We start from the raw sequence: 11,935 nt of genomic DNA on the forward strand, positions 1-11,935 counted from the left end.
TTGAGAATGATAAGAATGTTTTCTGGAGTTTTGACTGGGGCGTCCTTTGTTCAGTGTTTAACATCTCGCGATTGTTTGACAAATAAAATGATCTAATTCTTCATCTTGGCCATTTGATTGTGTGTCCGTAGGATTCGGTCGATTTCTATGTGACGGCAATTCCACTGAAGGAACAAAGTTGAGTCATTTCGGTATTCAGGCGTGATATTTAATCGTCCAGAAGGGGGCGCACTTAGTCCATTTGTAACTTTGGACGTATGGAGAGCCGTTTGAACTTTTATTGTCTTGATATTCTCGAATTTATTTACGAGTATGCTCTTGGAACTCACTAGTACGACAATTGATTGCAAGAATAGTTCGTGTTTTCCGTTACTTGCCGCTGTTGGCCTCTAATTCTGACTTTAAGATGGATCCATATCAAGGATGTCAACTGTCTGATAATGACTTTGTCCTCACTAGTAAGACAATTAAGTGCACGAATCGAACCACTGTGTAGCTTACAAGTAGCATTTTTCCACTACCAGTGTCACTTTTGACCTAGTAAGTTTGTCCAGTATTCTTGGCATTTCTTTATGCTTTCGAATGAAGTTGACAACTGTGCTACTAGTACTTCTAATGAAGCACTATATATTAACTAGTAGAATCTGATGTCACAGCTGGTAGTACAAGTGGAGCGCGAAATGTTAACTAGTAGAATTTTGTGTAGGGATAGTCGTGTACCGATACCACGTTGGGTATCGGGCAGATACAGGCCGAATTTTTTGGTATCCGTTCCACATGCAGGCTGCCGCCAATATTATCCATCGATTTAAAGCAGCAGTCCGCATTATTTAGAGTTTCTAATCGCCACTCTCACCTGTGGCCGAAAAATTAGATTGCACTCTTTTTTTTTCTTCTGTTATTATGCACACTCATTTCTGTGCATACTCAATGCACGTTGTATATGACAATATGGTCACTTTTTCATTTGGAGTAGAAAGAAAGCCATTTGTGCGTCCAATTTCTGGTCGCGACTCTGTGAGACAACGACGAGAACGCACATGACGTCAGGTGCAGGAAATAGGAACCCGATGTCAGTCTGAAAATTCTTACTAGTTGGACCTAATGGGGCCAAACGTGGCCCTCGTCGTGATTTTTTTTTCTTGATATTAAGTCATTTTCAAGACTGTACTAGTACTTGTGCCTCACAAGTCGAGGTTACGCAACTTCAGAGACTTTGACGTCAACATCTACTGACTGCTTTCAACATCTTCAAAATAACAGCAGTCATATAAAGTTGCTTATGTGTCACTCGTCGCGATTAGAAAATGAGCTGATGTCGCCCTCTCATAGACATGAGTCGTGATTTTCCCCTCAGGTGTTTATTCGCAATCAGGCCTGTGCACACCTGGATGATGTCACCGGTGGCTGCGTGTGCACACAAACATCCCGACTGGCAGCTGTTATTGAGGCTCCAATTAAGCCTCTTCATCAGTGACTGTGCACACAAAACCACTGACAGCTCGATGTGTAATTGTGCAACACGCTGATTAAAAAAAAAAAAAGATGAAGAACACACGTCCTCATGTTTAGTCATCTGGGGTTAGGGTTTGGGAAACAAACCAAAATAGCATGAAAGTTGATAAACAGGTTAATTGTGTATCTTGTGGCATCTGGTGAAAGACTATTTGATTGTGCTGCCTGACATTCGTTCTAGCTTACATTGATGAACAAAGACACATTCTGTGGCGTGCAAAGCACACATGATGCCCAAGGCGAGAAAGGGAGTGTGATGCCCCTTAAAAAATGTGTTGACAGGATAAGTTTGCCACGCACAAATGTAATAAATATATGTGTCATTGTGCTTTTTAGATACTATTAAAAAAAAAGCCATCGAGCGCAGTTATGGACAATGGAGTCGGCCGTCGGTGACGATGGATCACTCTGATTGTCTGTGCATGAAATAGAAGCAGACAATGAAATAATACAGCGATGCAGAGCAGCAGCAGCAAATAAGATGTCGTTATATAGTCATAAAAGCTCAGCAAAATGTTGCTTTTTCCTTTTTGTTGCTTGCATTATAACTTTTAAATTTACTGTAAACGTGCTTGTGGCAACTCAGTGAGATGTTGAAACTCTGGCCACCCCACTGAAAAATTTCTAGCTATGTCCCTGTCCTGGATACATATTTGTTGTAGTTAAATAATTGTCTTCCCAATTAAGTGAAATTGTATAATTACGGGTATGTTTTTTTTCCTTCTGTTTGCCAAGTTATCAAAACTAATGTTTGACTTCGACCGATAAGTAGAGAAGGTGAATCAGTACTTCTACTTTTACTCGTATTTTTTAAAACACAAATATGTGAATATACTCAGAATATACTCACATATAAATAAAGAGTAAGTAGTTTGTCACCTCTTCTCGTGACGAGAAAAAGTAGTCATGCAACCTCTTGTACTTTTTTTTCTTCTCTTGTACTTTGGTAGTTAAGGATGTGGCGCCGACATTACGTCAGCTCAGTAGCTCGACGCGCTTGGTTTTTTACAAGAGTCTCGAACGTGCCACAAAAAATGGGTCGACTGAAGTCCAACTTTGTGGTATGCAGGGAGGGACCCCCGGAGCACTCCAACCCTTCAGGAATTCGGGAAGTTTCCTTCCATATATGGACTTTTTCATATCAATCCGCACCTAACAAATGAAAGGGGGAAGGAGGAGTTTGGGATCGATCGACAAAGAGTATATGTTAAAACAAGATTGTGTAGGTGCTTTAAATGTATGACGTATCGGTCTATTGTTTGGTGTGAAGTCTAATATTTGATTCATACAATCAAAATTCGTTTCCCCCCTATTTTTTAAAAATGCGATCAGCGTTATTTCTAGATACTATGTTTTTCAGTTGTTACAGTATCATGGAGCCAAACAACAAAATATACATGATATGACAAATGCAGTATTTCATAAAGTCTTCTGTTAAAAGATGAGCTCGAAGAATGAAACTATATGATGCTATATTACCTATTTCTCCTCCAGAACCACGACACGTATAGTCCGGTTTTCAACAACGTCGGCGCTTCCAGAAATGTCACAAAATATAAGCATAGCACTGAATTCTCTTGTCTCTACTAGTTTTACTCTTTGGACGAAACTGTGAGAGGTTTCTAATTGGCGGCCGTCAAAGAGAAAGGAAGTATTTAGTCCAACCTCCGCCACGGCGAAGTTATTTTCCTCACTTTTTAAATCGTGAAAGGCTCATTTTCAACCGTTTGACACGTAAATCATCACAATGAGCTTCAACAGGGGTCCCTCTTACGGCTTGACCGCGGAAGTCAGGAACAAGGTAAGTAAAGATTATTTTGCTGTGAAAATGAAATCGGTGTAAATTGCGTGAAAACTTTTTGCGCAGTTTACAGTCTTTTTGCGCTTTTCTCGATACGCGCGTCTGCGGAGCCTCCATTTTGATGCGCCTCTTTAGTTGAGGTGGATGGCAAGCAGAAGTCTTAAAACTGAAGTTTTTGAAGTCTTAGTGGGGGGAAATGTAACTGTAAATTGATGCGCGAGTATGTTGCAAAAGCAAAACTCTTGGCGTTTTAGACGATACCACAATCATAAAAAATGTAATCTTGCAGAAATAAAAGCAACCGTCGCAGGAGTTTGTACAAAGCAGACTCTGGGCGTTGTCGTGCTGGCAAAGAAGTGTCGTTGTGGCAGATTTAAAATCACTTTGGAGCATTTTTCGAGCCTCTCCGCAAATCTGCACGTCCACATTGTGACTCACACGAGCGCATAATGCGATTCGGCTTTTGGAGCAATTAAAGTTCCGTTCTCATTAAAAGTCATGAAAATGTCTACCACTAAACATTTAAAAGTCTCGTTCTTTTCTTTTCTTGAGCGCCATCCTTCCCGGATACTTTTTTTTCCTTGAATGAGGGCCCAGTGTGGAATGCGTCTCCCAAATGACCTTGCTTGTTGGAAACTTGTGCAGAAAAATAGCGCGTTTATGTGGAGCAAGTGTGCAAAAGTTCCCCCGAGCATCGGGATCCACTTAAAATACCAAAGCCGATCCTGGAGATAACATTTCTATACCACCGCGTTGTACGTTTTACTGATGATGATGCTTATAATATGCTCTCGTTATCTTAGATCGAGAGATTGATTGATACAGTAGATAAGCGAAAAAAACATTGATAAATACCGTCCATAAGATTATATACAGTTGATTGGATGGCTCAATACTGCAGATACAATAGATTGTTACAGTAGAAAGATGGATAGATACATGTATTTAGTATATATCTTTAGATCAATTTAGTAGCTACAATTTGATGGATCAATACAGCAGATTTACAGTAGATAGGATACTTTGTATCCTGTGAGGGAAATTAAAATGGTCCTAACTGGAATACTCACGCACATACACTGAATTTGGAAGCAAGTGGGAAGTAAAAACAAATACAGAGCAGCATTCCGCAGGGATTCAAATAAATTGAAACCTAATCTAAGCAAGAAAATAAATGCATGTGTGTATTATACACTAATTATTTAATATACGGTGAACGTTCCAGAAACACCCACAATGGCTGAAAATCCACAACTTGGAGAGATCACATTAAAATAAAAATGATAGTTTCCCCTCCCACACATTTAAAAAATAAAAACAAAAAAATGTAAACGCTTCCGAACACACACAAAAAACATTACAGGCATAAAAGGTATCGAAAATAATGATCTTATTGTAGTGTCAGTGTTGGAGATGTGCCTTTAAGAGGCGGGGCCTGGTGGACTGACATCTGTGTGTGAGCTGTGGCTGACAGCAGCTCCCGCGTTGGAGTATTCATTTTGTTTTGATGTTTACCATTCGCCTCATGTTCGATAAATGCCCAAAAAAAGTGCATCGGGTACTCTGGCTCTCCTTTCCCGCATGCGAGGACATCCCAGTCAGAAAGTACGGCGGTAACTTGACTTCGAAGTGCGTCAACGTATGAGCGCCACCTCTTAAAGGCACGTCCAACACGCGGATAGGACAGTGCCTAATTTATGAAGCGAGTCCATCTCGGTACATTTTCTCTCTCTGCGCATGATGTTGGAGAAAAATCAATCTCGTGTCCTCGGCAAACCTGCACGGGCTCCACGGCTTTTAAACCGCTTGCAACCTTGAAGGGAGGAGGCCGATTGCTGCTGACTTTGGTATTTCCTGCCATCAATGAAGTAGCAGCTACGCTGTAAAATGTCAGGAATTCGACTCCTCCATGCTCGCTCTCTGCCTTCTTTTTGTTCAAAGCACTCTTGACAAGTTTCCAACAGCATCCAAATGCTATTAGGAGCCTCGCTCGTCACATTCTTCACGTTCAACATGTCTCTGGAAATCACATCTGACGCAATTAAAGTAGCCAAAGTTTGTTTTCTCATAAGGGGATTAGAGTGGAAAAAAAAAATCGTCATTTGGGCGTTCCTGAACGGTGGCATGTGGAAGCCAAACGCAGGCGAAATGTGTGCTTATTTTCTGGCTCACTCTCTCATTTCCTTTCGGTCTCTGAGGGAGATTGACAGCTTGTTTTATCGTTCCCAACAGAGGTGGTGGGGGGGGGGTACCTGTTCTACGCTTCGAAGGCGGCCCTCGAATGCTTCCTTTATGTCTACGCGACGCGTTTAAAAGCTTTCAACTTGCTCGGAAAACAAAATGTTGTGCACCATCGCGACGCAGGCGCTCGCCTTTGCGTTGACTTGGAGGCCAATTTGGCTGTTTCGTAAACAGGATGTCCTTTCGTGTGTGGGGAGTTGCGTTACGTCACCGTCGCCTTTTGTTTTCGTTTTTTATGACTTTGAAAGAAAGTAGTGCTGAACACAAATGAATGGACGCGTCGAACAGCGTTTTATATTGCTGAGATAAGTTGGCAGCTTGAGAAACGATGTCCAAATGTTTACATGCGTTTTCGTTGTTTCACGAAGCATTTGCTCACATTTTACAATTTAATTATCACGTGATTGGAAATTGGAGCCGATCACGTGATCTTTAGCCGATTGAAGATCGGAGCAAAAATAATTTTTTCTTCAGTCCCTGAATTTTGAAAGTTCATAAAGTGACCGAGGAAAGCAAAACTTTACTGATTAGAGTCAAATGGAATCGATTAATTTATTTTTCATTTTATTTTTAACGATAATGTATTTCTTCTGCCTGTGCGACTTCAAAGTGTCGTCGAATGCAATTTTTAAAATGCAACGGCTGCGATTTTTTCCTTGTTATATATTTGCATCCTATTTAGTGACAGTACGAATATAGTTTGAAGTTTAGCCACGTACCGCTAGTGAGCCAAAAGGGAAGTGTTGAGTCGGTGACCGTGACAACACAAAATGGCGTCGTCATAAATATAACACTCGTTCGATACGTGTTGTTTTCACGCTTTTAGTGCCGCAAATATCTCTTTGTGACTTTGCCCCGACTTAGGGAATCAACTTGGTGACGAGAAGCGTTTTAAATGAGGGAGGAGGGAGAGTGTGTGAATCACTTCCCAAGGAATTCTAATGACCTCTTGACCCGTCTTCCTGGACAGATCGCAATGAAATACGACCTCCAGAAGGAGGAGGAGCTTCGGATCTGGATCGAGGACCTGACCGGCGCCTCCATCGGCTCCGACTTCCAGAATGGCCTCAAAAGTGGAGTCATTCTGTGCCAGTAAGCAGAGATGACAAAACCTCCGTCGTCGTTTGAGACGCTTCAAATACATTTCTCTTCTCTTCTCAGGCTTATTAACAAACTGCGGCCCGGTTCTGTGAAAACGATCAACCACTCGGCGATCAACTGGCACCAGGTGAGTGGGTGGATCGCAAATTTGTATTTGAATCAAGGTGCGGTGATGCTAATTGTGTTAATGACATAATTGCATCGGGTGATACGTGGAAATAGCTCGAGTGCCGTTCGACTTGTTTTGGGGGGGGTCTAAAAAAATAAAGACCTACAAATGCTAACACATTTTGCAAAATGCGCCGTCACTTTGGGGTTTGTTCAACATCGCAAATATTTGCAAAACGTTCGGCAGAGGCCTGACGTTTGCCGAAAGTCGTTTCTCTTGTCGCTTGAACAAAATTCAAAATTCTCTCAAAACCAGAAACGTCTGCTTGGCAAACATTCGCGACTTTGCACGAACCCTGACGAGAACGTAACGTTCGCCCCTTTCGAAAACATTCGCAATTGTAAAAAAATGTAAAAAGTACATAAAAAAAAAAAAAGTGTGAAGAATCTCTTCAATTTTTGGGAAGCTGGGATTCCGTTTTGGGCAGAGAGAAAGATTTGACATACGAGACACTAATCTTCCTCCTTTGATTTGAATTTTTAGCTGGAGAACCTGACCAACTTCATCATGGCGATCAAAGCGTACGGCCTGAAGCCGCACGACACCTTCGAGGCCAACGACGTTTTTGAGAACGGCAACAAGACGCAGTTGCAGACCACGCTGCTGGCGTTGGCGAGCATGGTGAGCGCCGATGCTTCAACAGCGCGACAGGCGAGAGTGCTTTGCCAACACGGCCGATGTGATAATTGTCGAGTGACGCGCCGTGGCCTCGTTTGCTCGTGCAGGCCAAGACCAATGGCAGCCAGTCACGCGTCGACATTGGCGTCAAATACGCTGACAAGCAGAAGAGATCATTCGATGAGGAGAAGATGAAGGCTGGGCAGTGTGTTATCGGCCTCCAGGTAATTAGTTTCACTTAAAAAAAAGATTTAGATTTATTTATTTGAATGAGGTGCGTCTCGTGGTACGGGAAAGACGCATCTCCTAAGTACAGTTCAGTTGTTTTTCACTTTGAAGTTCAATACACTTGTGTTTAACCTTTAAAAAGTGTTAAAAAAAATATATATATATATAACTAATCTCTTTTTGTCTTTCATGTGCAAGATGTCCAAACTGTACATGATGTTACAGTGGCTTAGAGTAAAAGAAGCTTTTAGGAATAAAACCTTTTGGATCAATACTCTGGTCTACGATGCTACTGTATTTTAATGTTTACTCATAATTGTAGGAAATTAAATATACCTGCATTGAAAGTTCGTAATTTTTTTGACATCTAGCCATCCATTTTGTGAACTGCTAAAATATTTTTTTATAAAATGTAAAAATATATATATTTTTTTTTTTAAATGTTTGGAATTTCTCCAGTAAATCAGTCATTTGCAACGGAAAGCCATCGAAAAGAAATGATAAAAAAAAAAACAATAACTCACTGTAACTTTAATATTTATAGAATACATACACACTACTTCAAACTACAACCATATTAATACACACAATGCGAAATGAATTCTGATATTAGTTCCCGAGAATTGAAATCGAAATCCTTAAGTTGGCTGCACTAAAACGTGGGGCGAAAAAAACCAAGTTTGAAACAAAAACACCTTGTTGGATGTGGCGAGGCGAAAACGCTTGTGAAAGCACACTTTGTCATGATCTCATGTCACCACATACTTGCGTGTTGTTCTGCTTCTTAAGGCTCTCTTTGTTGTTCTTACTGCTTATGAAGCACGTCACACGAAAGGGGGCGCCCCCCCACTTGACGTGTCGGGACACCTGACCCACATCTGATCAAGTCGACGGCGCAATCTTTTGCCCAATGCGTCGATTAGACGTCACGAGGATGCATGAATGAGTAGCAAATGAACAATCCTTTCTCAATTTTTTGTTTGTCTTTTGGTGTTTGCCCTTTTTTAGATGGGGACCAACAAGTGTGCCAGCCAGGCCGGTATGAATGCTTACGGCACCAGGAGGCCTTTGTACGACCACAAAAGTCAAATGCTGGCCCCAATTGACAACACCACCATCAGTCTCCAAATGGGAACCAACAAGGGGGCAAGCCAGGTATGCCAAGACGCCGTCGTGAAATGCAAGCGTGCCACAATCAAGAGCAGATCAAAATGAAACAAAGAATTTTTAGCCAAGAATTTGCCACAAAAACCTGAAAATTGTAAATACAAAAATATCAGGCTCACCATAGATGCTGATTTGTTAGATGTCTTAACTCATTCACTAACAGCTGAGTAAAAAAAAAAAAAAATAAAGGATATTTGACGTCTTAAGCCGTCAATGGCACGAAATGAGTTAATGTGTGCAGATGGCCACGGACGTGTTTTGCTCTGAGCAACCAATCAGAGGACAGAAATGTGCGGACATCATCAAGGGCCAGCTCAGTGGCCTTGTGAGGATGACTTTGGAATTTGATTAGTAAAAAAATACAACCAAAAAACAGTCTCAATTGATATGGCAACACATGGAGGCTGAAATTGGATTGGACAAAAAAAATGTGAGAAGTAAAAGCAAAATGTTTCCACACAGATTTTTGTGGAAGAAATCGAACAATTGCCATTTTGGGGCTGGTCTGGTATCGGTCCCCCATTCCACTTGATTACAACTTGATTTGTAAAAGTAGGACAATGTTTCTGATAAGAGAATTAGCAAGTTATTCCCAACATGTCATCAAATGAAAATGACGGCGCTGCAATTGGAAAATACATTCCTCTGCCATGAGCTGTGGGGGTCATGTTGAGTCTTGTATGGGGGAGGGATGCAGCCAAACTTCCTTTTGATGAAGCGCACGCTTGTCATCAGCGAGCAACACAGTCAAGGAAATGGAGGAGAGGAGAAAAAAAAAAAAAAAAAGGGCTTACGGCTACGTTTGTTTCAGGCTGGGATGACGGCGCCGGGGACAAGACGTGCCATCTACGACCAAAAACTGGCCACAGACAAGTGCGACAACAGCACCATGTCCCTCCAGATGGGCTACAGCCAGGGAGCCAATCAGAGCGGCCAGAACTTTGGCCTGGGCCGACAGATCTACGACGCCAAGTACTGTAGCAAGGGCGGCGAAGTCACAGATGAAACGAACGGCGCAAGCGGCGTCTACATCCCTGACTACCAAGATGAGGGTTACCAAGGTTACCAAGAGGAGGAGCAGGTGTACCGGGAGGATGGGACGGATTACTAGAGGGAAGGCGCAAGATGTTTGTGTCAACTGAGGCATGCCCTGCAAAAAAAAAAAAAAAAAAAACTTGAGGCAGATGTTTTTAGTTTTCTATCCAACGGATGTTGCATCTTCTGTGGCTCACATCCTTATAGTATTCGAGTTTCTCTTACCCGAGGTTGTTACACATATCAAAATGAACTGTACTTTTTGTGATCTGAAGTTTTTTTTTTTAATCTGGAAAGTAGCTACAAAAACTTTCTATGTAGTTTTGTATTCCAGGGAGTTTTTTTTTTTTGATGTGCCAAATTTCCTTTTCCCCATCGCTTCACTAACATTTTAGTTTTGTTTAGGGAGATTTTAAGGGCACCATATTTTTCGAGGAAGTCTGAACTTTAGATGAAAACAGCCACACGTCCAAATTTAATTCCAAGGAATTTACTTGTCAGACAGTTTGACGTTTGTGTCGAACGACGACTTTTGTTCACACCGTTTCACTTTTCTTCTGTTATATGACAGCAGAGTATACGTTTTCGTTGACTGCCTAACCAGTCCAACTTGTTTGACAGATTTTTTTTTTTTGGGGGGGGGTTTTCAAAACATTCCAAGTATGAATACTGGATATTTTGTAGCAGGTGAATCATTCCTTTTCCATTGGTTGATGTGTAAACCAATCACTCAATTGTGTATATTATTTATACATAGTCGTGAATTGAATTTTTCTACAATGACTCTTTAACATTTATAGTACCGTGCTTGTTTTATTTTACCTCTGGAGTTATTGCTGCCAATGGAAAAACAAATTGACCCATAAACTTAACCTGCTAATTTATAAGGTACACATAGAAAAAAAAACTACCACAGCTCTTAATTGGATTTTAATGTTTTAGTTCATCTCAGACAATATTATAATCGTTATTAATTGAATTATTATGCTGCTTTTTAGTTTTATCTACGTGTACAAAATAGATTAGCAAGTGTAGTTGATGTTTTTGTTGTTACAATGTAATAAATATGTATTCATTACCTGTTGTGGTTTGGTGTCGTGTTCAAGTAATATTTAGCACTCTTCAATGATAATATTATTTTGTGCTAAGCACTGACTTGTGAAACTGATACTTAATTAGGGGAAGTTTACAGATTTATCCGAGGTGCTTCTTGTTTTTGCACCTTACACTACAGCTGTACTGTTTCCTGTAAAATGTTGTCTCACTTGGACGAAATTGACATGATTGTTTTTAGTCGTCACCACAGAGGAGATGGCACTATTGAAATGTGACCAATGTCATCTGTAAGAACTCAAGTACTGGAACCAGGCGGTTACGAATCTCTGACTTTGGGAATTTAATCCCTTGCTTTCTAATTTTAATATGGAATATAATAGACAAATATATCAGAGCATTTCTTATTCAAATGTAGGAATGTGACACGTGTGCAATTTTCATTTTCATTTGTCATTTTTATACTAACTGTAACAAACACTTGATGCGTAAGTTACTTCCAAAATATATTATTTCACTAGTTACTTGCACATGAACGTAAAAGGTTTCTGCTTAGTAACGTCGTCTTTTTAGAGTAATTATTTAATCAAGTTTAAGATACATTAAATTGCTTCTTTAACTCGAGGATTAATTTTAAATAAGAGGTTCGCGGTGAAGTGAACGCAAATAAAATATATTATCGAGCGCAACAAGCTAATTATTGAGGCGTGTTGTAGTTTGTCCGATTGGATTTGCCATAACATGACGTCATCGACCACGAGAGGTTTTCGGCTTCGAGTCAGACAACCCCCAACACCGTTGACCAAGAACCTTCCACATCTTATTTCAAAGGTAGCAACATTAACACATATGCACTTGTAGTGGTATAGAATTGACATAGAAAGTACAAACAAAATCAGCCACCTTCAGATTTGAAAATCAGATAATGAAATTAATTATGCATATTGGGACGTGCAAGTTATAAATATATAGTCTGCTAATGTTCCTGTATTTTTTATCATTAGTGC

At 40.5% G+C, this 11,935-nt stretch overlaps 1 protein-coding gene across 1 annotated transcript; it reads left to right on the forward strand.

Annotated features, from left to right (window-relative positions):
* Positions 1–3,174: 3,174 nt before the first annotated feature.
* Positions 3,175–10,953, forward strand: cnn2 (calponin 2). Its single transcript, XM_088311892.1, has 7 exons — positions 3,175–3,316; positions 6,528–6,649; positions 6,719–6,785; positions 7,311–7,448; positions 7,553–7,669; positions 8,682–8,828; positions 9,652–10,953. The coding sequence occupies exons 1-7, from the start codon at positions 3,263–3,265 to the stop codon at positions 9,949–9,951; spliced, it is 945 nt and encodes a 314-aa protein (XP_088168018.1). The 5' UTR covers positions 3,175–3,262; the 3' UTR covers positions 9,952–10,953.
* Positions 10,954–11,935: the final 982 nt, after the last annotated feature.

This window comes from Idiotropiscis lumnitzeri, chromosome 12 (assembly GCF_059441095.1).
Source record: "Idiotropiscis lumnitzeri isolate Australia: NSW breed Sydney's pygmy pipehorse chromosome 12, RoL_Ilum_1.0, whole genome shotgun sequence".
Taxonomy (NCBI): Eukaryota; Metazoa; Chordata; class Actinopteri; order Syngnathiformes; family Syngnathidae; genus Idiotropiscis; species Idiotropiscis lumnitzeri.